Source organism: Peromyscus leucopus, chromosome 18, assembly GCF_004664715.2.
Source record: "Peromyscus leucopus breed LL Stock chromosome 18, UCI_PerLeu_2.1, whole genome shotgun sequence".
NCBI classification, from domain to species: domain Eukaryota; kingdom Metazoa; phylum Chordata; class Mammalia; order Rodentia; family Cricetidae; genus Peromyscus; species Peromyscus leucopus.
In genome coordinates this window covers 43791390-43814070 of record NC_051078.1, presented here as the reverse complement: position 1 = coordinate 43814070, position 22681 = coordinate 43791390, and the positions used below count along the sequence as shown (strand labels likewise).

Here is a 22681-nt window from a genome sequence, read left to right as displayed (position 1 = left end):
AAGAATAGGGATGTGGCTCCATTTCCACCTGGTTGAGTCGTTGGTATTGTTGGGTCAATACCAAGTTCTGAACAGTAGAAACGCGTTCCCTGATAAATTGGACAAGTCTGTTTAGGATACAGGGCCCGAGCGTCAGAAGGAGCAATAAAATCAGAAGGGGTCCTATAAGGGTGGAGATGAGGGTGGTGAGCCAGGGGGACCTTCCGAACCATCCTTCAAACCATCCCTGCTGTTCTTCAAAGAGTTTTTGTCTTTGTTCTAATCTCTTTCTTAATTTAGCCATGCTATCTCTCACCACCCCAGTATGATCCGCATAGAAGCAACATTCTTCTGTAAGGGCGGCACATAACCCCCCCTCCTGCAGGAAGAGGAGGTCTAATCCCCTCCGGTTCTGCAGAACTACCTCAGACAGGGAGGTGAGTGACTTTTCCAAGGCACTCACGGATTCCTCCAGTGCCTGGATATCGGTATGCATGGCAACCTGGAGTTGTCTGAACTGGTTGGTTTCCATGAGGGCAGTGGTACCTGTGCCTATTCCGGCGGCAACTCCTCCCATAGTTAATCCACCTAGTATCAGGGCCAGGGTTAGCGAGACTGGCTCTCTTTTTATATGGGGGACCCCTGTTTCATATCGGGCATAGATATCTTCAGGTGCATGGTAGACTATCTTGGGGTACAGTTCTATGAGCACACAATAATCGGCCGTGTTGGCTAGTATTGAGGGGGAGAGGCATGGTGTAAGTCCAGTGCTACAGGCCCAGTAAGTCCCGTTGGGAGCCATGAGATAGTGGGGTCCTGGAACAAGAGCCTGGGTGCGATTACACAGGTGTTGGTGGGTGTAGGGTACTGTCCCCAGACATAGTCCTTGTCCTGACACCTCGGAGATTGTGAGCTTATGCTGAGGTGTCGAGGCACATCCTGACGGGGGTGAAGAAGAATTGGTGAAGCTTCCGACTACGGCCACCCCCTCATAATAGGGAGGTGTGGAGACTAGGCATAACCAGCACTCCTGAGTCCGATTTGGGTTGGTAACATTGAGGGCTGAGTAAGCGCCCTCTATAAGATTCAATAGCCGGTCTCCCGTACCGGGCCTGGGTGGCTGGAGGGTGACTGGGGTTACAGTAGCATTCGGAGCCGTGCTTGGGCGAATGGCTGAATTGGGTCGGGGGGTAGCCCTCGGGGGTGCCGGAGCGGGTAAAGAGGGGGCGCTTTTGGTCAGAGAGAACCTGGTTGGGACCTATAGAGGCGGAGCGCTCCGTGATTTTAAGCTTAATCGTAAACACGACTCCCTGGTCCCGTCCCGTCATGTAAAGTCTAAGTCCCCATGTTTTACCTTTGATCCAGTCTTGTGTTATCTCCCTTCCCTTCTGAGTAAAAGATATATTCAGGGTGAAATTTACACAGGCCCCCCCCCCTTCCAGTAAGTGTTATCTCTTCCTGACGTGACAGTTCCCCAACAACGTCCTTGGGTAAGGGGACACCATGAGTGGCTTTCTCCTTGGGTAGTCCTTTTTACCCTAATGAGGTCCCAAGTGGATGAAGGCTTCCAATAGGTATTACCAGTTGTTTCACATCCCCATGCTTTACAGAAGTAACTTTCATAACCCCCACATTGTCTAATCATCTTTCTGTCCCTACCATCCCGGGGGCAGACGTAGAAGGATAGTTGTGACAGGGCTGCCCTGGTTTCAGGGTGACCACATCCGTATCTCCCGTCACTACATTTGCAAGTTCCCTTACCATCCTGACAGACGTCTGGTGCTCTGGGGTTCATGGGGTCAGTGGTAGGGATGTCCCAGTCCTCTGACCCTGCTGCTAGTTGGCAGAGATCTGGATGCAAGTTAGGCTACCATGTAAAGGGGGTGTGAAGGGCGGTCGTTTGCCAAACCGTCTCCCCAGTTTGTGAGATGACCTGCCAAGTGAGCCTCTTAACTAGGTGCGGGCTCTCTGCCACCCTAGTCCCCTGGGGGTAGGCAGAGATTAAGAGGAGGGGGAGGAAGAGGAGCCGCGGGCCAACCTTATTTTTAGGGGGTTTCGTGTGCGGCGCACTGTCCATGTTGACTTTCTGGATCCTGCTGGGTCGGGTTCCCTGGCAGCCTTCACATGAGAGGCGTGGATCCATGCAGCAATCCCGTCGACCTTGAGTGCAGTGGGGGTGGTCAGCAAGACAGTGTAGGGCCCCTTCCACCGTGGTTCCAGATTCTTGGTCTGGTGTCGTCGGACCCAAACGGAGTCCCCGATCTGGAAGGGGTGGGGCACCACCGGCTTGTCTAGCTGCTCCTGATAAGCCTTGGCCAGGGGCTTCCAGATCTCCCTCTGCACCAGTTGGAGGGCTTGAAGATGTGCCTCTAAAGTAGGGGTGGTGGCAAAAGATGAAATATCAGGATGGAGAAAGTTTACAACAGGAGGTGGGGCCCCATACATGATCTCAAAAGGGGTTAGGCCGTGTGGGCCAGGAGTATTTTGGGCTCGGTAGAGAGCCAAGGGAAGTAGGAGCACCCAATCTCTAGTGCCAGTTGCAAGCGTTAATTTGGTTAAAGTCTCCTTGATTGTTCTATTAGCTCGTTCTACCTGTCCTGAGCTCTGGGGGCGGTATGCACAATGGAGTTTCCAATCAACCCCCAATAGTTTGGCCACCTTCTGACTTACCTGAGAGACGAAGGCAGGCCCGTTATCCGACCCCAATATTTGAGGCATCCCATACCTGGGGAAGATTTCTTCCAACAGTTTCTTTGTTACCACGTTAGCCGTCTCATTCTTGGTTCGAAATGCCTCGATCCATCCGGAAATAGTGTCCACGAAGACCAGGAGGTACCAGTACCCGTAGAGTCCGGGTTTTACTTCTGTAAAGTCTATTTCCCAATGAACACCAGGACGATGGCCTCTTTGGCGGGCCCCCTTGTTTAGATGAACCTTTCCTGCGTTGACTTGAGCACAGGCTGGGCAGGTAGAAGTTACCTGCTGGAGTACCTGATCCTGGTTCAGCAGCACTGCCCAGGTGTTTTCTCTGTCCAATAGGGTCTTCATCTTGTTTTTGCTCAAATGGGTCAATGCATGGAGGAATCTCAGCATATATCGGGTATGGGAGGTTGGCATGACCATCCGGTCCCCTAGTATATATGCTTGTCTTCCTTGTTCCCAGTCCGCCCCCATTTTCTTTGCTACCTCATGGTCTTCTGGGCTATAGGGCACGGGGTCTCTCTCAGGCTGTGGTTCTTGTATGGCCATCAACTGGCTGCTCCCTGCTGGCTGGGAAGCCACTGTTCGGGCAGTCAGATCCGCCAGCCGATTCCCTCTGGCTACCGCAGAGTCATCCTTTTGATGCCCTGGGCAGTGGACAATACTGAGTTGGAGCGGGAGGAACAGGGCCTTTAGGAGGTCTAGGATCTCTTTTTTGTTTTTGATTTCCTTACCCGCGGACGTCAGCAGGCCTCTCCGTCTGTAAATTTCCCCGAGGACATGCGCAGTGGCAAAGGCATATCTGCTGTCAGTATAAACTGTGAGCTTCTTACCTTCTGCCATCCGGAGAGCTTGGGTGAGCGCAATCAGTTCTGCGCGCTGGGCCGATGTCCCGGGCGGGAGTGACGATGCCCATACCACTTCCGATTCGGTGGTTATCGCTGCCCCGGCTCTGCATTCCCCCTCCTCCAGGAAACTGCTCCCATCTGTGTACCAGACAGCGTCTGGATCCTTAAGCGGCTGATCTGTCAGATCAGGGCAGGTGCCATGTGCTTTGGCTAGAATCTGGAGGCAGTCATGCTCCTCGGAGGGGCTAGGCAGTGGCAGCAAGGTAGCAGGGTTAAGGGAAACTGTCGGCCCAAAATTTACCCGGTCTGAGTCCAGTAGTAAGGCCTGATAGTAAGTCATTCTGGCGTTAGAAAGCCATCTGTCCGGTGGTTGTCGGACCAAGGCCTCCACTGCATGGGAGGCCAGCACAGTCAACGGCTGTCCCAGAGTCAGCTTCCCGGCATCCTTGAGTAATACGGCAATGGCTGCCACCATGCGAAGGCATGGTGGCCATCCTGTAACCACCGGGTCCAATTTCTTGGACAAGTACGCTACAGGTCTCCTCCAAGGTCCCAGTCTTTGCACCAGTACCCCTTTGGCAAAACCTGAGTTCTCATCCACAAACAGCTCAAAGGGCTTGGTTAGATCTGGCAGACCCAGAGCCGGGGCCTCGAGTAAGGCCTTCTTGATCTGTTGGAACGCTTTCTGATGCTTCTCCTCCCATTGGAACATGGCCCCTGGTTTAGTGAGGGGGTATAATGGGGCTGCCAGTTCGGCAAAGCCAGGAATCCAAAGGCGGCAGTACCCAGCCGTACCCAGGAACTCTCGAACTTGGCGGGGGTTCCGAGGAGGGGGGATGGAGATTATCGTCTCCTTCCTTGCTCCTGTTAACCATCTTTGCCCCCGCTCAGGGTGTAGCCCAGGTAGATAACCTTGTCTCGGCATACTTGAGCCTTTTTGGCTAAGGCTCTATAGCCCTTTTGTCCAAGTCTGGCCAGTAAGGCTCGAGTGCCCTCCAGGCACTCGGTTCGACTCCTGGCCGCCAGGAGTAGATCATCCACGTACTGGAGCAGAGTCAGGGTTGGGTGTTCGACCTGGAATCCGGCCAGATCTGCATGTAGGGCCTCATCAAAGAGGGTTGGGCTATTTTTGAAGCCCTGAGGGAGCCGGGTCCAGGTTAATTGTCCCGAGAGCCCTCTTTCTGGGTCCCTCCATTCAAAAGCGAATAGCATTTGACTTTGAGGGTGCAGTCTTAAACAAAAGAAGGCATCCTTCAGGTCTAGCATAGTGTACCAGACGTGGGTCGGTGGGAGGGTGCTCAGAAGGTTATAGGGGTTAGGCACCGTGGGGTGTATGTCCTCCACCCGCTTATTGACCTCTCTCAAGTCCTGGACCGGCCTGTAGTCCCCTGTCCCCGGTTTCTTAACAGGCAAGAGAGGGGTGTTCCAAGGGGACTGGCAGGGCTTTAGCACCCCTTGGTCCAGGAGCCTTCGAATATGGGGCTTGATCCCCTCATGAGCTTCCCGTGACATTGGGTATTGTCTGATTGAAACGGGAGTCTCGGAGGCCTTTAGTGAGATCACCAGCGGTGGCTGATCGCGTGCCAGCCCCAAGCCCCCAGTCTCTGCCCAGGCCTGAGGAAACTCTCTCAGCCAGTTCTGTAGCTCCTCAGGTGATTTCTCCGGGGGTTCTGGCTCAAACAAACGGTATTCTTCCTCTAAACTGAGGGCAAGGATTTGTAGGGGGTCTCCTTTAGGACCCATGACCCTCGATCCCTTCTCATCAAAATCGATTTGTACCTTCAATTTGGTTAATAGGTCCCGTCCTAACAGCGGATGGGGGCATTCAGGTATATGCAGAAAGGAGTGAGTTACTTGCCCTGATGCCAGTTGGACTTTTCTCTCGGCAGTCCAATAATACCTCTTGTTTCCAGTTGCCCCCTGCACCAGTGCAGAATGCCGGCTAAGAGGCACTCCGGCATGGGTTAGGACTGAATGTTCGGCACCAGTATCAACCAGGAAGGTCACGGGCTGCCACCCGATCTTGAGGGTTATCCTAGGCTCAGGGGGGGGCTCCTGGCCTCGACTCCCCTAGTCCTCCAGACTAAGGAGGTCCACGGTCTTGGGCTTGGGCCGGCGGGGTCCTTGTGGTTTCTTGGGGCACTCTCGGGCCCAGTGTCCCTTCTCCTTGCAGTAAGCACATTGATCTTTATCAAGGGGTGGCCTCCTTCGCTCTCCCGACCTATCTCCCTCTCTGCTGTCCCTGAGACATAACGGCGGCCAAAACCTTTTTCATCTCCCTATGCTGTTTCTTGTCCCTTTCCTCTTGTTTCTGCCATCTCCTTTCCTCACGCTCCTCAGGAGTTTCTCTCTTATTGAACACTTTCTCTGCTTCCTTCAATAAGTCTGGCAAACCTAGCGCCTGTAAACCTTCCAACCGCTGCAATTTGGTTCTGATATCTGAGCTAGACTGATAGATAAATGACAGGATGACACCTGGTGCTTGCCCTGGGTCCTCTGGATCATACGGAGTGTACATCCTATAAGCCTCCTTCAGCCTCTCTAAAAATGCAGTGGGTGTTTCTTCCTTTCCCTGCATCACATTCCTTACCTGAGCCAAATTGGTAGGCCTTCTGGCGGCTGCTCGGAGACCCGCTAAGAGCAACTGGCGATAGAGACGTAGATGCTCCCTACCTTCAGGTGTATTGAAGTCCCAGTCTGGGCGGGTCAAGGGAAAAGCTGCATCGATGATATTTGGGAGTTGGGTTGGCCTCCCGTCATCGCCCGGAACCTGCTTCCGGGCCTCCAGGAAAACTCTCTGCTTCTCCTCTACTGTTAAGAGGGTCTGCAGGAGCTGCTGACAGTCGTCCCAAGTCGGCCTGTGAGTCACTAGGATGGACTCAATTAGGCCGGTCAAGGCAACAGGATCCCTGGAGAAAGGGGGATTATGTTGTTTCCAATTATAAAGGTCTGAGGCAGAAAAGGGCCAATATTGTAACTGATGGTTGGGTCCTTCCCGAAGCGGGAAGGCTTTGGATTCAGTGGGGGGGGGGCGGCTCGGCGTCCCCTGAGGCGGCCCGCGATGGGGGACTGGACTGTTTCTTCTTCTTCCTCCGAGTCCTCAGCGAGCGGGGTCATCACAGGGGGCGCGGCCACCGGGGAGGTCGCAGCCGGCGTCGCGACTAGAGCCACAGCAGGCGCAGCCGCCGGGGCCGCGGGTGACGCTGGGGGGGTCGGCTGGTAGGGTGGCGGTTCATCTGTCAGAAGGTCTATGAGAGGAGAATTAGGATCAGGGGGAAGGACAGGGGGCTTGGAAGGCTCCCTGCGGGGAAGGACTGGGTAGAGAGAAGAAAGGGGGTTAGGAGGCGCCGAAGGCTGGGGAGTGAGAGGTAGTGGGCGGAAGGGCTTGACCCAGGGGAATGGGTTTTCAACCAGGGATCTCCAAATGGCGATGTAGGGAACCTGGTCTGGATGCCCATGGGGGCTGGGGCAAACACCTTCCCCTCAACCTGTGAAATGAGAGAGAGATTAAATGACCCTTCCCGTGGCCATCCTACATCCATCATGACCCATTCGGCCTCACAGAGGGTCATCCATTTATTTTTCTTGATGACTACACCTTCATCGCTCCCCCGGCCTTTGACGTCCGACCAACGGTCAGTAGTTAGGCTCAAGGGGGTAACGACAGTCTGTCCCATATTAGTTCCTGGATGGAGAAGGATTAGACAAAGAACACAAAACAACCCGACAACACAAATAAGAGACAGTTGCGCTGCGCGGCTCCGGTGTAAAACCGAAAGCAAAAACTCAGATGGGGACGCGGAGTGTTTGAATTCTCTGTCCCCTGCCAGTACCACGTATCCTTCTGATACGGGGGTGGCCCCGAAAAACCGTGCCCCAGAGGGGATTCAGATACCCATGGAACGTCTTCCAGGGTTTCGGTGGGCGAAGTCCGAGCTCGTCAGCTCCTTCAGCCCCCACCGACTCAGACCTGACTTAGGACGCCCGACGAAAACGAAAGACAAGTAAACAGACTGAGACAATATAGACAGACAGTGGCCGGCCAACTTACCTCCTGACAGTGCGTCGGTGGTCCCGAGGCGGGGGGTTCTCCGATCCCGGACGAGCCCCCAAATGAAAGACCCCCGAAGGTAGTCTTCCCTCTGGAGAGACCCTCGCCCAGAGATCACACCGAGACCATAAGTCAGATGTAAACAGCAAGAGGCTTTATTCAGGAACACGGGTACCCGGGGCGACACAGTCACTCAAGAGGCTCAAGAGACTGGCGCGCCGATGGGCTGGAGTGGAGGGTTTTTATAGGGTCGGGCAGCAGAAGCATGAGAAGCTCGGTTTACAGGGTTCTGATTGGACGATTCATATGAGGCCAGGTTCAAACTCAGGACAGTTCGTGGTTTTTCCCCGAGCTCGACACGCCTGCTGACTTGGTTCCAAGTTGTTTTTCTGACCTTTAGTTCCCTGTTCTGGGGCCAGGTGGCCGACCGCAGATACCCTGTTTGTTCCTGTGCCCATGTCCTCTACCTGAACTTTCCCCGTACTTTTCAGGCCTTGCTCAAAATGGCGTTAGGCTAAGCAAGTATGCTGGGGTCTTTCAGAGGGATGTTAATCTGAATATTCCATTGTTGCAACAAGTCTCGACCCCACAGGTTCAAAGGTCTGTTAGCCACATATGGTTTTAATTTTCCTCTCTGTCTTTCTGGACCTGTACATTCGAGCCATCTTGCACTTTGTTTCACCTGAGATAATGTCCCAATTCCTAACAGTTGAATGTTTACCTCCTGAAGAGGCCAAGTTGGATGCCAAAATTCTGGTGCAGTTATGGTAACGTTCGCATCTGTGTCTTCCAGACCAGACATCAAAACACCATTTATTTTTATCGTTAATTTTGGTCTTTGTTCATTAATAGAAGTTTGCCAAAAATTTTTCTTTATGTTTTCTCCTGAATTTTCTATTCTCTCTGTTTCATCATCCTGACCAGCATGATTTATTCCAATAGGCATTTGGTTATTTAATTGCTCTGAGCAGGAGTTTCCTCTACGGCTGCAGGAAAGGTTTGAACTGGATTTGCTATGGGGGCCTGCATGAGGCCCCTCTGGGAGTTTCCCAAAGACTGAGGCAAAGGAGTACCCTGTCTGTCCTTTGCTGATCTACATTCATTGGTCCAGTGTTTTCCCTTAACACACCTTCTGCATACTCCAGAAGGAAGGGGCATTCTGTTGCCATTGTTCCTTGAAGATACATTGTTTCTAAGAATGACCTGTTTACAGTCCCTTTTCAAACGTCCTTGCTTTCCACATCCAAAACATCTAACATTCCTCAAACCTTTTGAAATAGCTTCTCCTACCCACATATCATCATGCTCATGAGCCTCAACATTCACTGTGTCTCTAATCCAATCTTCCAAAGGTGCAGATCTTGCCTTTAACGGTCTGATTATTCTTTTGCATGCTGCATTCACATTCTCAAAGGCCAAAGATTCAATTTTTATCTTACTAGCCTCTGAATTTGAGACCATTCTCTTTACTGCTGAAGCCAGTCTTTGTAAAAAAAAATCTGTGAAACATTCTTTTGGGCCTTGCATAACCTTTGTAAGTGACTCAGGGTTTTTTTTCTGGTTCCTCAACTCTGTCCCATGCATTCAAGGCTGCCATTCGGCATAAAATTAGGGTTTGGACATCATATAAACATTGTGTTTTTACTGAAGCATATTGGCCTTCTACAATAAGCTGATCCTTGCAAACTCATATTGCTTTATTCCTCCATTGTTTTTCTATGTTTTTATCTTCATCCTTGAACCATGTTAGCCACTGTAATCTCTGGCTGGGTTCCAGAACAGCTTGTGCCAGCTCCCACCAGTCCTGTGGTACAATCCTATTATGTGTTGACCAAGAGTTTAACATTTGCTTTACATATGGAGAATGCATGCCATAAGATACTATTGCCTCCTTAAACCTTTTTAAATCCAACTTTTCAATTGGAGCCCAGATATTTTGTGTCGTCATTTGATCTGGCAACTGATGTACGGTTACAGGATAAATTAAGGGTGACTTGTGAAAACAGGCTTTCTTTCTGTAACCTTATGATCCAAACTTGGAAGAACTTCACTGTTAATTTCTTCTGCCTGAATTTCACAGGTTTAACACGTTTTTCTAAAGCTGTCATCCTGGCACTTAAATTGACTATCTTTTTAAATAGTAAAATGAGGATAAGCATAGTGATAAACTGCATAATTCCAGCAATACTAATCTTCTCATATAGTTGTTCCATTGTCAGACTGCCTAAAATTTCAAAGAAAACCCAATTTTCTTCCAATGTACATATAAAACCATTTTTTTTAATGTGGAAAAAATTCTTTTAAATAATTTCCTTTAAAATATCTGATTTGTTGTGACTTACCAAATCTGCGTAGAATAGTAGAAATCCTAGGAAATTTCAAAACAGCCATCTAGTGTCCGAAGTGTGAGGAGGGAGGGAGGGAGGGAGGGAGGGAGAGAGAGAGAGAGAGAGAGAGAGAGAGAGAGAGAGAGAGAGAGAGAGAGAGAGAGCGCACAAGAAAGCATAGCTGGCTTAAGCTTAAATCCAGCCAGGTGTTCCGTATTGAGCTGAGTCAGGGCTTGGCTCTGGCTTCCTTAAGCTCCGACCACGTGCAGTTGACTTTACAGACGGGGCCCTGTTCGGCAGGGCAGGCCTGAGTTGTTTGTAGCACCGGCTTTAATCAAGTAGCACACAGTTAGTCCGGCCTCAGGCCAAGCAGACCTGGACCCAGGCTAGGGAGCCGGCCCTTGTGGGAAACCGTACCTGCTGCCAATCCAAGCGGTTTTTAATGGATTCTTCTCACATTGGGCACCAGATGTAGATGTAACCAACCGTCTTATTAAATAAGAAACACAGAACCAATGTAAAAGAGAAAGCCAAGAGGTCAGTGCTCAGAGCTAAAGTCTTATCCTGCCTCTTGCGGTGCTCCTACCTCTCCAAAAAGAGACCTACTTCCTGTGTTTGTGTGTGTCTGTAGTCTTTCTGTTCTGTCTTCTCATTTGTTGTAAACCCAAACACGTGACTGCCTTGTCACTGCCTGTAAGTACCGCCCTCCAGGTCTTAAAGGCATATGTCTCCAATGCTGGCTGTATCCCTGAACACACAGAGATCTATCTAGCTCTGTCTACCAAGCACTGGGATTAAAGGCATGCGCCACCACTGCCACGCTCTTGCTATGGCTCTAATAGCTCTGACCCCCGGGCAACTTTATTTATTAACATGTAATTAAGATCACATTTCAGTAGAAACAGAATACCACCATAGTGGTACTATATCAAAATGTTTTTTCCTTCCTCTGGCCAATCTTTCCACTCTTTTCCTGTGCTCCAAGAAAAGAGATTAGCACTCGGAACCCGGGGGTGGGGGTTAGAAGAATGATAGTTTCCCAAGTAGCGATGGAATTGAGTTCATATACTTCAAGCCTCCTTGTCCTGAGCATTTAGTGCAGGGTCTTGAGAGCTGGCTTTTCCTTTGACGAGATTGCATTATCCATACTGAGGGTCTCACTTACCCTGGAAGAGCACTTGGCCTTGGCTGAAGTACTATAGGCCCCACATTAGGAGCGCCAGGTGTGAGGTCCTCCCCCTCCAGGAACTTGGATCCCCTGTGAAGGGAGACCTGGAACCATGCTCCCTAGCCCCCCTTTTTTTCAGGAGACAAACAGATGCAACAGCGAGCCAAGTCAGGCAAGGATTCATTTATTTAAAAACAATCTCTTTTTAAAGCATAAAGAAAACAAGATTGGGATTAAAGGCGTGTGCCAACACTGCCTGGCAACATCATTTTCTTGACCTGAAGCTCCAGTCATATCTTTTTGTATACGATTTGTTTTTAAAGTTTCCACACTTTCCCTGGGGGCCAGCTTTACTGGCACCTGGCTCCATAGGCCTTCTCACAACAATCATCTGGACAGCGGGGAATAGAAAAGAAACAGTCCTTAACATCAATCACCACCAGGGTATATTCTGAGAGTATTACTTGGACCCAGGGCAGACCCCTCAAGGGGGTGCCTACCAGCTCCGTCCTCTCATTTACTTTCCATGGGTCTTGTTACATGCACCAGGCTCCTGAATTTTTTTTTTTATAATAAAGACAGGTTTTTCCAGGGACTCGGGGCAAGAATGCACAAGTCCAAGATCTGATTGTTCCTTAACCAGACAATGATGGCCTCATTTAGGTTTAGCAAGTGGTCTACCCATAGTTGGTGTCCCAGCCTCCACCTAATAGGAGGTACCTGACAGGAGGCAGTGGCCTCTAGGATTGGGGGTAAACCCAAGTGGAATTCTGGGATCATTTTTAGTGGGGAAGAAGTCCTCTCCTTTTATCTCCTCTGCTCCGCATCCCCTTCCTTGGGCCTCTTCCTCCATAATACAGAAAGCTTGGTGGTTGGTGGTGAGTGCTGCATCCATTTGGGACAACATATCCTGACCCAGTAAGTTGGCAGTAAGAGTCTCCGCCACCAGGGGGAGTATCTTGTCCTGTTCCCCCTTCGAGCTGGTCCATTTGAGGAGAGCAACCATTTCAAGAGATTGAGCATTACCTACACCCAATACTCCATGTCCCAGAGTCCTCCCTCCAGAGCACGGACCTGTATCCTACAGGAAGTAGATCCTTCTACCAACTATTGTGGGGTCCTGGCCCACGGGGAACTTAGGTCACCTGTGAAGAGGATCTCCTTTTTCTTCTCCCCTGTCCACTTATGGCAGGCATGGATAGAGCGTGTCTGTCAGTCTGTCCATAGAGTGTGTCCCCAGAGAGTGTCAGGGCAAAGGGGTGAGGCTGCCCTCTGCCACGTTCTGCCGGAAGGAGCCGTCCAGGTTGGCACGATGGATGAAGCTGAGCTGGGCATCAGCCCAGTACAGCTTTTCTTCCTTGATGTGGATGGTCAGCCCAGTGGGCCAGTAAATGTCGGAGTCCACAGTAATCTTCCGGGTACTGCCATCCGTCCCCGTCCGCTCAATTCGGGGTGCTTTCCCCACTCAGTCCAGTATATGTACCCATATGCAGGATCCAGGACAATGGCCCTTGGCTGTTCTAGGGCCTGCCAGAAGAGAGCCATAAGGGACATTCCATTGAGATTGGCCACGTTGTCCAGTACAGCTTCTTGCCAACCCAGTCATGAGGCAAGAGATGACGAAGCTCTGTGTAGCAGCTCCAGTTTGGTTTAGGTAGGTCTGTTTAATGGCCTCCTCGCTCACATCTGTCCATTACACAGCACCCTTGGAGAACTGGAAGTTGACAGTGGCTGTATCCTCTAGACCGCTGGCTACAATACCTGACTCCAGCTTCACTCCATCTACATCCACAAGGCGCACACCCCGGCGGTTGGCAAACAGCAGGAGCGGTGAGGCCGCGGTGGGGGCCAGGCTGCAGCACAGCGCCAGCGGCTGCAGCGGAGCCTTAGTCTGCACTGTCTCTATGTTGTCCAGCGGCCGGGAGCACCATGCACTCATTTGGGCTCCATGGCCTGTGGGGCGGCGGTGGTTCCTCAGGGCTCCAGGTGTCTCCTGCACACACTTTTCCCAGTTCAGGGCTCAGTGAGTGCTCACCTTTAAGCTGTGAGGGAGCTACACACTTGTAAGGAGTCTTTGATGAAGGAGAAGTACAAACAGGTGCAGCCTGTCCAATGACATCTGTCCTCCTGCTCGGTTGCAGACCCCAGGAAGACCTGGAGGAAGATGTAAGCAAAGGGAAGCTAACATTGCAAATGTTGAGCGGTTCCCAGGAACTGTGGTCCAAGTTTTTGGTTGAGGTAGAGAAGGTAGTGTCATCATGGATGTCCTCATGCAGCCGTGTGCGGAAAGATGCTGGCCCAAGTGAAAGCTGGGGACTTCTTCAGGAGCATAGAGCAGAGGTATGTCATCTGGCTGGTCCACATACAGCCTTTCTTAGTATGCATCCACTGAGAAGTAGAGGTCCAGTGGGGCTTCCCTCAAAAACTGCAGCAGCAAAGAAAGTTTCAGCTCCAGCCCCGGTGCACTGGACATTGCTTTCACCATTGGTTGTGCGTGCATGTGAGGGCTGCAGAGGAAGAGCAGGTTGGTCTGTGGCAGTGTGGTGCGGCCACACCAAAGGCCATCTCAGTAGAGTCACCATTGTCTCCAGGCTCCCAGGATATTGAGGAGACAGTACTGGGGCCCTGGGAAGTGGTAGCGGATACTGGAAGCAGGTGGTAGAGTTCTCCTGGGGTGTTGTCAGAGGCTGCTATAGGGAAGATAGGGAGGCAGAAGGATGTGGGGGCAGTGGTGTTGTGAGAACAAGATCTCTGGGCTGTAGCAGGAGCCAGAGAGCAAGACCACCATCAGCTGGAGTACCGCCATCTGATGTCACAATAGCACACACTTGCAGCTCATGTAGCCAGGACCACTCTTATCAGGAGGGTTTAGCTCCTGTAGTTTGTGTTGCCGAATCTCATGTACAAGTGTGTAGAAGGCATCCTTCACACCCTGCCTGCCGGGTCCTGGCTGATGTTTCAATGTAGAGGATGCCATAACTCCAGGCAAGGTCCTGGGCCTGCCAAGACTTAACAGTACGAGCAGCTAGGTCACACTTGTTCCCCACTGGCACCATTGGCACATCATCTGAGTCCTTTATCCATTTGATGTGCTCCCTGGCATTTTTAACTGCAGAAAAACATTGGATTGTGAAGACTGCTCAGTTAAATTAATGTGTATTTTTAAAGGTATTTCAATTTTGAAATTTATGTCTAAGGATGTGTTGTTTTGGAAAGGAGACTCTGCTTTTTTTCCCACAGAAAGCCAGAGGCGATGGATTTGTTCCAGATTAAGATACATCAGGTTTGACCAGCCAAGACTCCCTGAAAGGTCTCCGATGACACCATGGCCCAGATGATCCAACATCCAGAATGGTTTGAAGGCAACTGGCTCAGACAATACAGCCTCATGGACTATTACATAATCCTAAAATTTTCTTTGTATCCCCATAAAATACTGCACCCCCCTCCAGCAGGAAGTAGTAAGAGAAGCTACGCCTAAATTCCGAAATTATATGTGATTTTAATTTGTTAAGGTTAAAACCTTCTTTTTTGAAAACAAAAAGGGGAAGTGCTGTGGAATGTTCTGTATGTCCTGTGGGAGCCCGTTCTCGGGTTCCTCGTGGCTTTAACCAACAGGTCCATATAGAGGATTATTAGGACTACGGCCTGAGTGCAGGTGTCTGAAATGGTCTGCACTTGGCTGTGCTGTGGGATGGTGTGTATGTCAAGTTGCTCTGATTGGTCAATAAATAAAACACTGATTGGCTATGGCTAGGCAGCAAGTATAGGCAGGACTAACAGGACTGACTAACCAAAAAAAAAGAACAAGAAGGCAGAAGGAGTCACTGCCAGGTGCTGCCAGGACAAGCAGCATGAAAAGATGCCGGTAAGCCATGAGCCACGTGGCAGGGTATAGATTCGTAGAAATGGGTTAATTTAAGCTATAAGAACAGATAGCAGGAAGCCTGCCAAGGCCATACAGTTTGTAAGCAATGTAAGTCTCTGTGTTTACTTGGTTGGGTCTGAGCGGCTGTTGGACTGTCGGGTGACAAAGATTTGTCTTGACTGTGGGCAAGGCACTTAAACTCTAGGTACCCAGGGCCACCTGTCCCACCATCCAATATCTGAAATGCTGGAATAATTCTAGTATCATTAATGGCTTGTATGGCATGAGAAAGCTGCATAGTTAAATTTACAAATGTTTTATTTGAATTCTGGTATGTCGTCCTCTCCAGAGCCTCACTAGAACTCTTCTGGGATATCTTGTGGCCATCCCAAGTCTTGGACATCCTGTAGGTAATTGTTCTACAGGACCAGTTCTTTCACAAGCTCTGGCAGCTTGTAGATAGGATAGATGGTGGGGTGAACCAACCGAAGGCCCAGCTTTGGGCCTGGGTGATAGCTGATCTGGTCAGTCCATACCCTCAGGGACAGTTCACCCTCGCCTGTGGAGAGGGTTGGGGCTCTCCTGTGTGCAGGGGCCAGTTCTTGCTACACAAACAGACTCGGGCCCATACCATCACCGGATCTGGTCCCTTCCAAGTGCATGTAGAAAGATCCTTCCATCGAACCAGAGGATGATTTGCAACAGGCACCCTCCAGTTCCTGTCTGCAGTGGATGTTCCAGCAGAATCCACCGTTAAATTTTTTTAAACATCTAAAACAAGGAAAAGAGTAGAATGTAGAGAGGAAAGATGAGTCCGTCGGCTCCCCCTTTTTACTTTATCAAAGTACATTTTTAAGGGAAGATGGCAGCACTCTACTGTGTCCTGTCCTTGAGGATTATAGGGAATACTAGTCTTATTAACATTAAAAAAAATCTTGACAGAATTTTAAATCCCCCTCTATACTGTTGTAAGCGGTACCATTATCAATCTGTATGCATTTTGCCACACCCATTTACAAAAGCATGAAGACAATGATTCTTCACATCCTTAACCTTCTCACCTGAAGGGGCAGAGGCAAAAATTAGAGAGGAATATGTACTGATAGATAACATGGACAAAGGTCACAAAGATCCAAGAAAATCTCAGGCCACCAGGTTTCAGGGACAGTCTCACTCCTGGTTCTGTTGAAGATATTTCCATTGTCAGCACTGATCACTGCCCAGGTCACCTGCTGAGGTTGGTGTGGGTCCCTCTGGGCTGCAAGCAGAGCCAGGAAAAGCAGGACGACCACCAGCTGGAGTACTGCCAACTGGCGTCAGGATAGCACACAATTGCAGCTCATGCAGCCCGGTCCACTCTCACTGGAGTGTTTAGCTTCTGCAGTTTGTGCTGCTGAATCTCACGTACTAGTGTGCAGAAAGCATCCTCCACAATCTGTTGGGTCTTGGCTGATGTTTCAGTGTTGGGGATGCCATAGCTGTGGGCAGGGTCCTGGGCTTATCAAGACTCAACAGTACAAGCAGCCTGGTCAAATTAGTTCCCCACCAGCACCATTGCCACATCGTCTGAGTCCTTCACCCACTTGATCTGCTCCCTGTACTGATGGATGTCTTCAAAGGACTGGGTGTTGTTGATGGCAGACACACCGAGGAAACCCTTCCGTGTGCCCATGTTCTGGTCCCACATGGCACTGTACTCCCCTCGACCTGCTGTGTCTAAGATGTCCAGCGGACATGTCTCCCCATCAATGACCACCTGTTTCCGATAGGAGTCCTCTATGGTGGGGTCCTTGTGGGTTGTAGGGAATTCCCATAGTATGATCTATGTGCCATTGTTCAAACAATTCTGTCTTGGTTTTACTGACGAAGCAAGGCCTATTGTCTTTCTTAGCAGGGGTCCTAACAGGGTGGCCAGGTATTGTTGCCAGAATTTGGGCTATTAGCCATTCCCTGGGGTATTACAGTCCATTCAAATCTCTGGTCAGGTTGGCAGAAATGGAGGGAGGGGATAGAGAAGGCAAAGTTGGCACAATCTGTGGGCTCCTGCCCCACTGGGAACTTAGGTCTCTTGAGAAGGGAGACCTGAACCGTGGAGAGGAGAGTAAGTGTGGGCCCCGGCTTTCCTGTTCCCCGGCCTTCCTTTTTCTCATTAGACAATCAGATGCGGCAGGAGCCATGTCAGACAAGGACTCTGCCAAGCCTGCAAGGCAATTGATCCCAAAATCTGGCAGGGGAATTTGGGATGAACGCAGCACATACCAGTTTAGTTGTGAGCATCAGGACCCTTTTATTTTTTTCTTCCCCATCTTAATATACCCGTTCACAAGGAGGAGCAAACAGAATTGTTTAACAAGCACCCAAGGTCAACGAAAGGTCAGCATGTCCCAGATACCAGGTCCTCAGACACCAGGATCTTTCTGGAGGTGCTATTGAGGCGAGTCACCTCAATTCAGTTCATGCCTGTATCCGTCCAGTAGAGGTTTCGGGTGACCCAATCCACAGCAATGCCATCAGGATCATTGATCTCAGTCTTCACAAGTGTTTGTGCGCCTGACCCATCCAGATACGCCCTGCGGGTAGCCCGCACCTCATCATCTGTCCAGTACATGTAGCCCTCCATCAGGTCATAGTCGATAGCAATGGCATGCCGGATGTCAACCAACTGCAGCACTATATCTGTGCGGTCAGGTGTCTCCAGAGAGATCCTCCTCAGGTCCGTCCTCCGGGCCAGCAGCAGTACTTCCTCAGCCCTGCCTTACACGTCTTGCCATTGTCTTGCAACTGCACACCAGTAGGGCAGGCGCACGAGTTTCCTCGGGGACAGCAGGCACAGGTGGGAGCAGCCACCATTGTCCTCCTCACATCGAGTGTGGCAGGGAGGCTCCCGCTCCTGGATCAGCACCTGAATGTCCATGGGTGAGTAGAGGGCACTGAGGATCTCCTTTTTCTTCTCCCCTGTCCACTTATGGCTGGCGTGGATAGAGCGGTGCCCCTCCTGCAGAGCTACAACGGGTTCTCGACCACCCTAAGGAGGGAATGTAGGGACAGGAGATACAAAGGAAAACACACCAAGTCTAGATTCTGATCAAGGTGCCACTTTATTTCCTTTCACAAGGGTCTCTGAGTCTGTTCAGTACAGCTTCTTGCCAACCCAGTCACAGGCCAGTTCATCTGGTGACATGAGGCAGGAGATGACGAAGCTCTGTGTAGCAGCTCCAGTCTGGTTTAGGTAGGTCTGGTTGATGGCCTCTTCGATCACATCTGTCCAGTACACAGCACCCTTGGAGAACTGGAAGTTGACAGCATCCTCCAGGCCGCTGGTCACAATGATGGACTCCAGCTTCACTCCACCTGAATCCACAAGGGGCACATATTGGCGGTTGGCAAACAGCAGGAGCAGTGAAGCCACAGCGGGGCCAGGCTGTAGCACAGTGCCAGCAGCAGCAGCAGTAGCGGCTGCAGCGGGGCCTTAGGCACTGTCTCTATGTTGTCCAGCAGCCGGGAGCACAGCCCACACACACTTGCTCCATGGCGCGAGTGGGGCGGTGGATCCTCAGGGCTCCAGGTGTCTCCTGCACATACCTCTCCCAGTTCAGGGCTCAGTGAGTGCTCACCTTTAAGCTGGGAGGGAGCTACATGCTGGGAAGGAGTCTTTGATGAAGGAGAAGTACACACAGGCACAGCCTGTCCAATGACATCTGTCCTTCCACTGGATTGCGGACTCAAGGAAGACCTGGAGGAAGATGTAAGCAAAGGGAAGCTATCATTGCAAATGTTGAGCGGTTCCCAGGAACTGTGGTCCAAGTTTTTGGTTGAGGTAGAGAAGGTAGTGTCATCATGGATGTCCTCATGCAGCCGTGTGCGGAAAGATGCTGGCCCAAGTGAAAGCTGGGCACTTCTTCAGGAGCACAGAGCAGAGGTATGTCATCTGGCTGGTCCACATACAGCCTTTCTTAGTATGCATCCATTGAGAAGTAGAGGTCCAGTGGGGCTTCCCTCAGCAGCAGCAGCAAAGAAAGTTTTAGCCCCAGCCCTGGTGCACTGGACATTGCTTTCATCATTGGTTGTGCGTGCATGCGCGGGCTGCAGAGGAAGAGCAGGTTGGTCTCTTGAGGTGGGGTGTGGCCACACCAAAGGCCATCTCAGTAGAGTCACCATTGTCTCCAGGCTCCCAGGATATTGAAGAGACAGTAGTGGGGCCCTGGGAAGTAGCGGATACTGGAAGCAGGTGGTAGAGTTCTCCTGGGGTGTTGTCAGAGACTGCTGCAGGGAAAATAGCGAGGCAGAAGGATGTGGGGGCAGTGGTGTTGTTTGAACGAGATCTCTGGGCTGTAGCAGGAGCCAGAGAGCAAGACCACCATCAGCTGGAGTACCGCCATCTGATGTCATAATAGCACACACTTGCAGCTCATGTAGCCAGGGCCATTCTTATCAGGAGGGTTTAGCTCCTGTAGTTTGTGTTTCCAAATCTCATGTACAAGTGTGTAGAAGGCATCCTTCACACCCTGCCTGCCAGGTCCTGGCTAATGTTTCGATGTAGAGGATGCCATAACTCCAGGCAAGGTCCTGGGCCTGCCAAGACTTAACAGTACGAGCAGCTAGGTCACACTTGTTCCCCACCGGCACCATTGGCACATCATCCGAGTCCTTTATCCATTTGATCTGCTCCCTGCACTGATGGATGTTGTTAAAGGACTTGGTGCTGTTGATGACAAACACACAGAGGAAACCCTCCCTCCCCCGTGTGGATGCATTGGTCCCTCACAGCACCACATTCTTCCCAACCCGCTGTGTCTAGGATGTCCAGCAGACATGCCTCCCCATCAATGACCACCTGTTTCCAATAGACATCCTCTATGGTGGGGTCCACAAAATGATTGTGGATCAGCTGGATGGTCAGGGCACTCTGTCCCACACCTCCAGCATCCACCACCGCAAGCCTGTATTCTGTCATCATTTTTTGTAGGGACTGTCACTCCAGAGCTCCTGCCCCACAAGGGGCATGAAGGAGTGGCTGGGGAGCAGAAGGCCCTGATTGGGTCCCGATGCGAGTGTCCTTGTAGCCCTGAGGCCAGAGTGTGATGGCCTCAGTGTGCAGAATAACTGAATATGGGTGCTAACTGCTATTGATCAGATGATATTTGGCTCTGGGTTAACTCCCTGTGTTTGTAAAAGGGGGTGCCTTTAGGAAGGGTTGACAAACCTATGTTATTTTTCCCTTGTTAGTCAACCTTACCTTGGGCATCTTTTTGTTGTGGAGGGGTGGGAAGAAGTTTTAGATTTCTGGCTGGTAGCCAGATTGTGGTTGGTTCTCCAAAGGGGAAGACTCAACCATACCCCCTCCCCATAGTAAGCAAGGGATCTGGTCCCCCCCCCCACTGATGTGTTAGAGGGTCCTTCCATTGTACTTGATTCTGAAAGTTGGGGTTTGATTGACCCAATGTTTTTGAAATCTGGTTTCATTCGCTCCTTTGGATAGATTCAAAATATTAGTAGTGAATAAGGCCTGTTGTAATTGACTATGGGGGTTACTATTCCTTTTTGTTTTAAAAAGCTGTTCTTTAAGGCATTGGTGGTTTCTTTCAATGATTGCCTGCCCTTGTGGATTGTGGGGGATTCCTGTGTTGTGTTTCATATGCCTTTGCTCAAAGAACTCTGTCATGGCCCTGCTGGTGAAGCAAGGTCCACTATCTCTTTTAATTTGTGAGGGCAGGCACAGAGTAGCAAAACATTGAAGGAAATGGGAATATGCAAGTTTGATCCTTTCTTCTGTGTGGGCTGTGGCCCAGCAGGCCCCTGAAAAGGTGTCTGTTGATACAAAAATGTACTACAGTTTGCCAAAGGGTGAGAAATGAGTAGATTGAAAGGCCCCTGAACGTTTTGAAGGGCTGTGATAACTGCCAACATTTCTTTATGTTGTGCTGATCCCTGGCAGGGTCGGAACTCACTCCAGCTATGGGGAATTCTGTAGGTCTTTCGTCTAGCTTACCCCAGGCTGCTAGTCCTGCCTGTTGCACCTGGTCTCGGTATGGCACTGGGACCGTGGCCTGCTGGACCCCAGTAGAGTACCCGTCAGCAGTTCTTGCCAACATGCCATAAGTAATCAGGATCTCGGGCTGAGCAGCTCGATTGGCCTCTGCTTGAACTCTACATTCCTCCTTATAGTGGCCACACCATTTTATATATTGGGTGCATGAGAAGACAGTCTTAGCCAGGTCCAGCCAATCCTTGGGATCACAAGGATTATATGTAATATCTTGCAGTAGGGTCTGAGACCAGGGGACATTCGGCCCATCCTCTGCCACTGCCTTGCGGAGTTCCTTAATGTCTTTAGCCTCCCATGGGTACCATTCTTGTGGCCTATTAGGGCCAGGGGCCAGATTAATGGGAAATGCCTGGAGGGTCTGTTCTTTGGGCCCTGTGCCACCAGCTCCCCGATCCCTGGCTGATGGCCAGTCAGTCATGGGTACCCCAGTCACACAGGTCTCTTCTAGAGGGTAGTATATGGCAAGGAGCATTCCCCTGTTTCAAGGATATAAGGCGGGGGCCCTGCTCCTTCGGGGCATATGGATCATAAGGCGCAGGGCGGGGTGACTTTAAACTTGGTCTCTTCACCCTCCTGTGGTCCTCTTTGCCTTCTCTGGCTTCCCCTGGCTCTTGGGGATTTTTTTGAAAAATAGCATTAACCATACTGAGGGTTTCACTTACCCTGGAAGATGGTTTGGCCTCGGCCAAAGTACTTCAAGCCCCATGTTTAGGGCGCCAGCTGTGGGGACCTGCCCCACCGGGAACTTAGGTCACCTGTGAAGAGGTGGCCTGGGACCGAGGAAAGGCAAGTGTGCACCGCTCGCCCATTTCCCAGCCTCCCTCTTACCCGGAGACAATCAGATGCAATGGGGTCTCAAGTCAAGCAAGAACTCACTTATTGATAGGCAGTAAGCTTCTTTTATACCAGAAAACCTCCAAACCCTAGGAGGGGGTGAAGGAACAAACCAGTCATTTTAAAGGGCTCCCTATTTACAAGTTGTTTATGTCCTGACACTATCTCTCGTTTTTTTACTATATTATCTTAGCATAAATAACTTGAGCTAACTTTCTTTCTCACCTTTTGTATCCACTCTCTGCATAAACACCTTAAAGCTTAAGCTCTATTTATCTGAATTTTTCTGGGCACCCTCTTTGCAGCCCATGTCTGCCCCACACACTGGGACCAAAGGAACGGTTCAGTTGGCATGGGCCATTCTGCGGGGCCACACCTGCCTCCCCAGAGGGAATTCTTCCTTTGGCTAATGGGGCTGGAGCTTGCCCCTTATTTAGTTTAAAGGTTTCCCATCTATGTTGAATTTTGACCTGCGGTGTTATTTCCAATGATACCCTTTTTGCACCTAGGAAAGATAGTGGTAGGTGACGTTATTTACCCTGGCCAACCTAAAGCCTTTTGTTGGCTGGCAGGAGGCTGTTGTAGAGGACACACTCATTTAAAATACCCCTCCTGTCCACATCTGAAGCAGGCCTCCTGTGTCACAGGCTTTGATGTACCCTGACTCTGGGTTGCCAGGGCCTGTGAGAAATCCTCAGTCAGGGCAGCCGTCTTGGATTGCAATGCTAAGGCCAGTGTTTGGGTCTGGCGATGTTGGTCGCCAAGATCCTAGGTGGCCTCTTTCATGCCTGTGCAGGAAGCAGTGTTCTGAATTCATTCCAGCCCAGCCAGAATCTTTGTAAATTGGTCCCAGAGGGGTC

At 50.7% G+C, this 22681-nt stretch overlaps 1 protein-coding gene and 1 pseudogene across 1 annotated transcript; both read right to left on the bottom strand.

Annotated features, from left to right (window-relative positions):
• Positions 1-1859: 1859 nt before the first annotated feature.
• Positions 1860-8119, bottom strand: LOC114688875. Its single transcript, XM_028863359.2, is given in 5 exon segments — positions 1860-4412; positions 4415-5772; positions 5774-6557; positions 6560-6985; positions 6988-8119. Coding segments are annotated over 5 exon segments (5217 nt in total). The 5' UTR covers positions 7205-8119; the 3' UTR covers positions 1860-1980.
• Positions 8120-19326: 11207 nt separating this feature from the next.
• On the bottom strand, positions 19327-19895 carry LOC119086208 (annotated as a pseudogene).
• Between the last annotated feature and the right edge of the window lie 2786 nt (positions 19896-22681).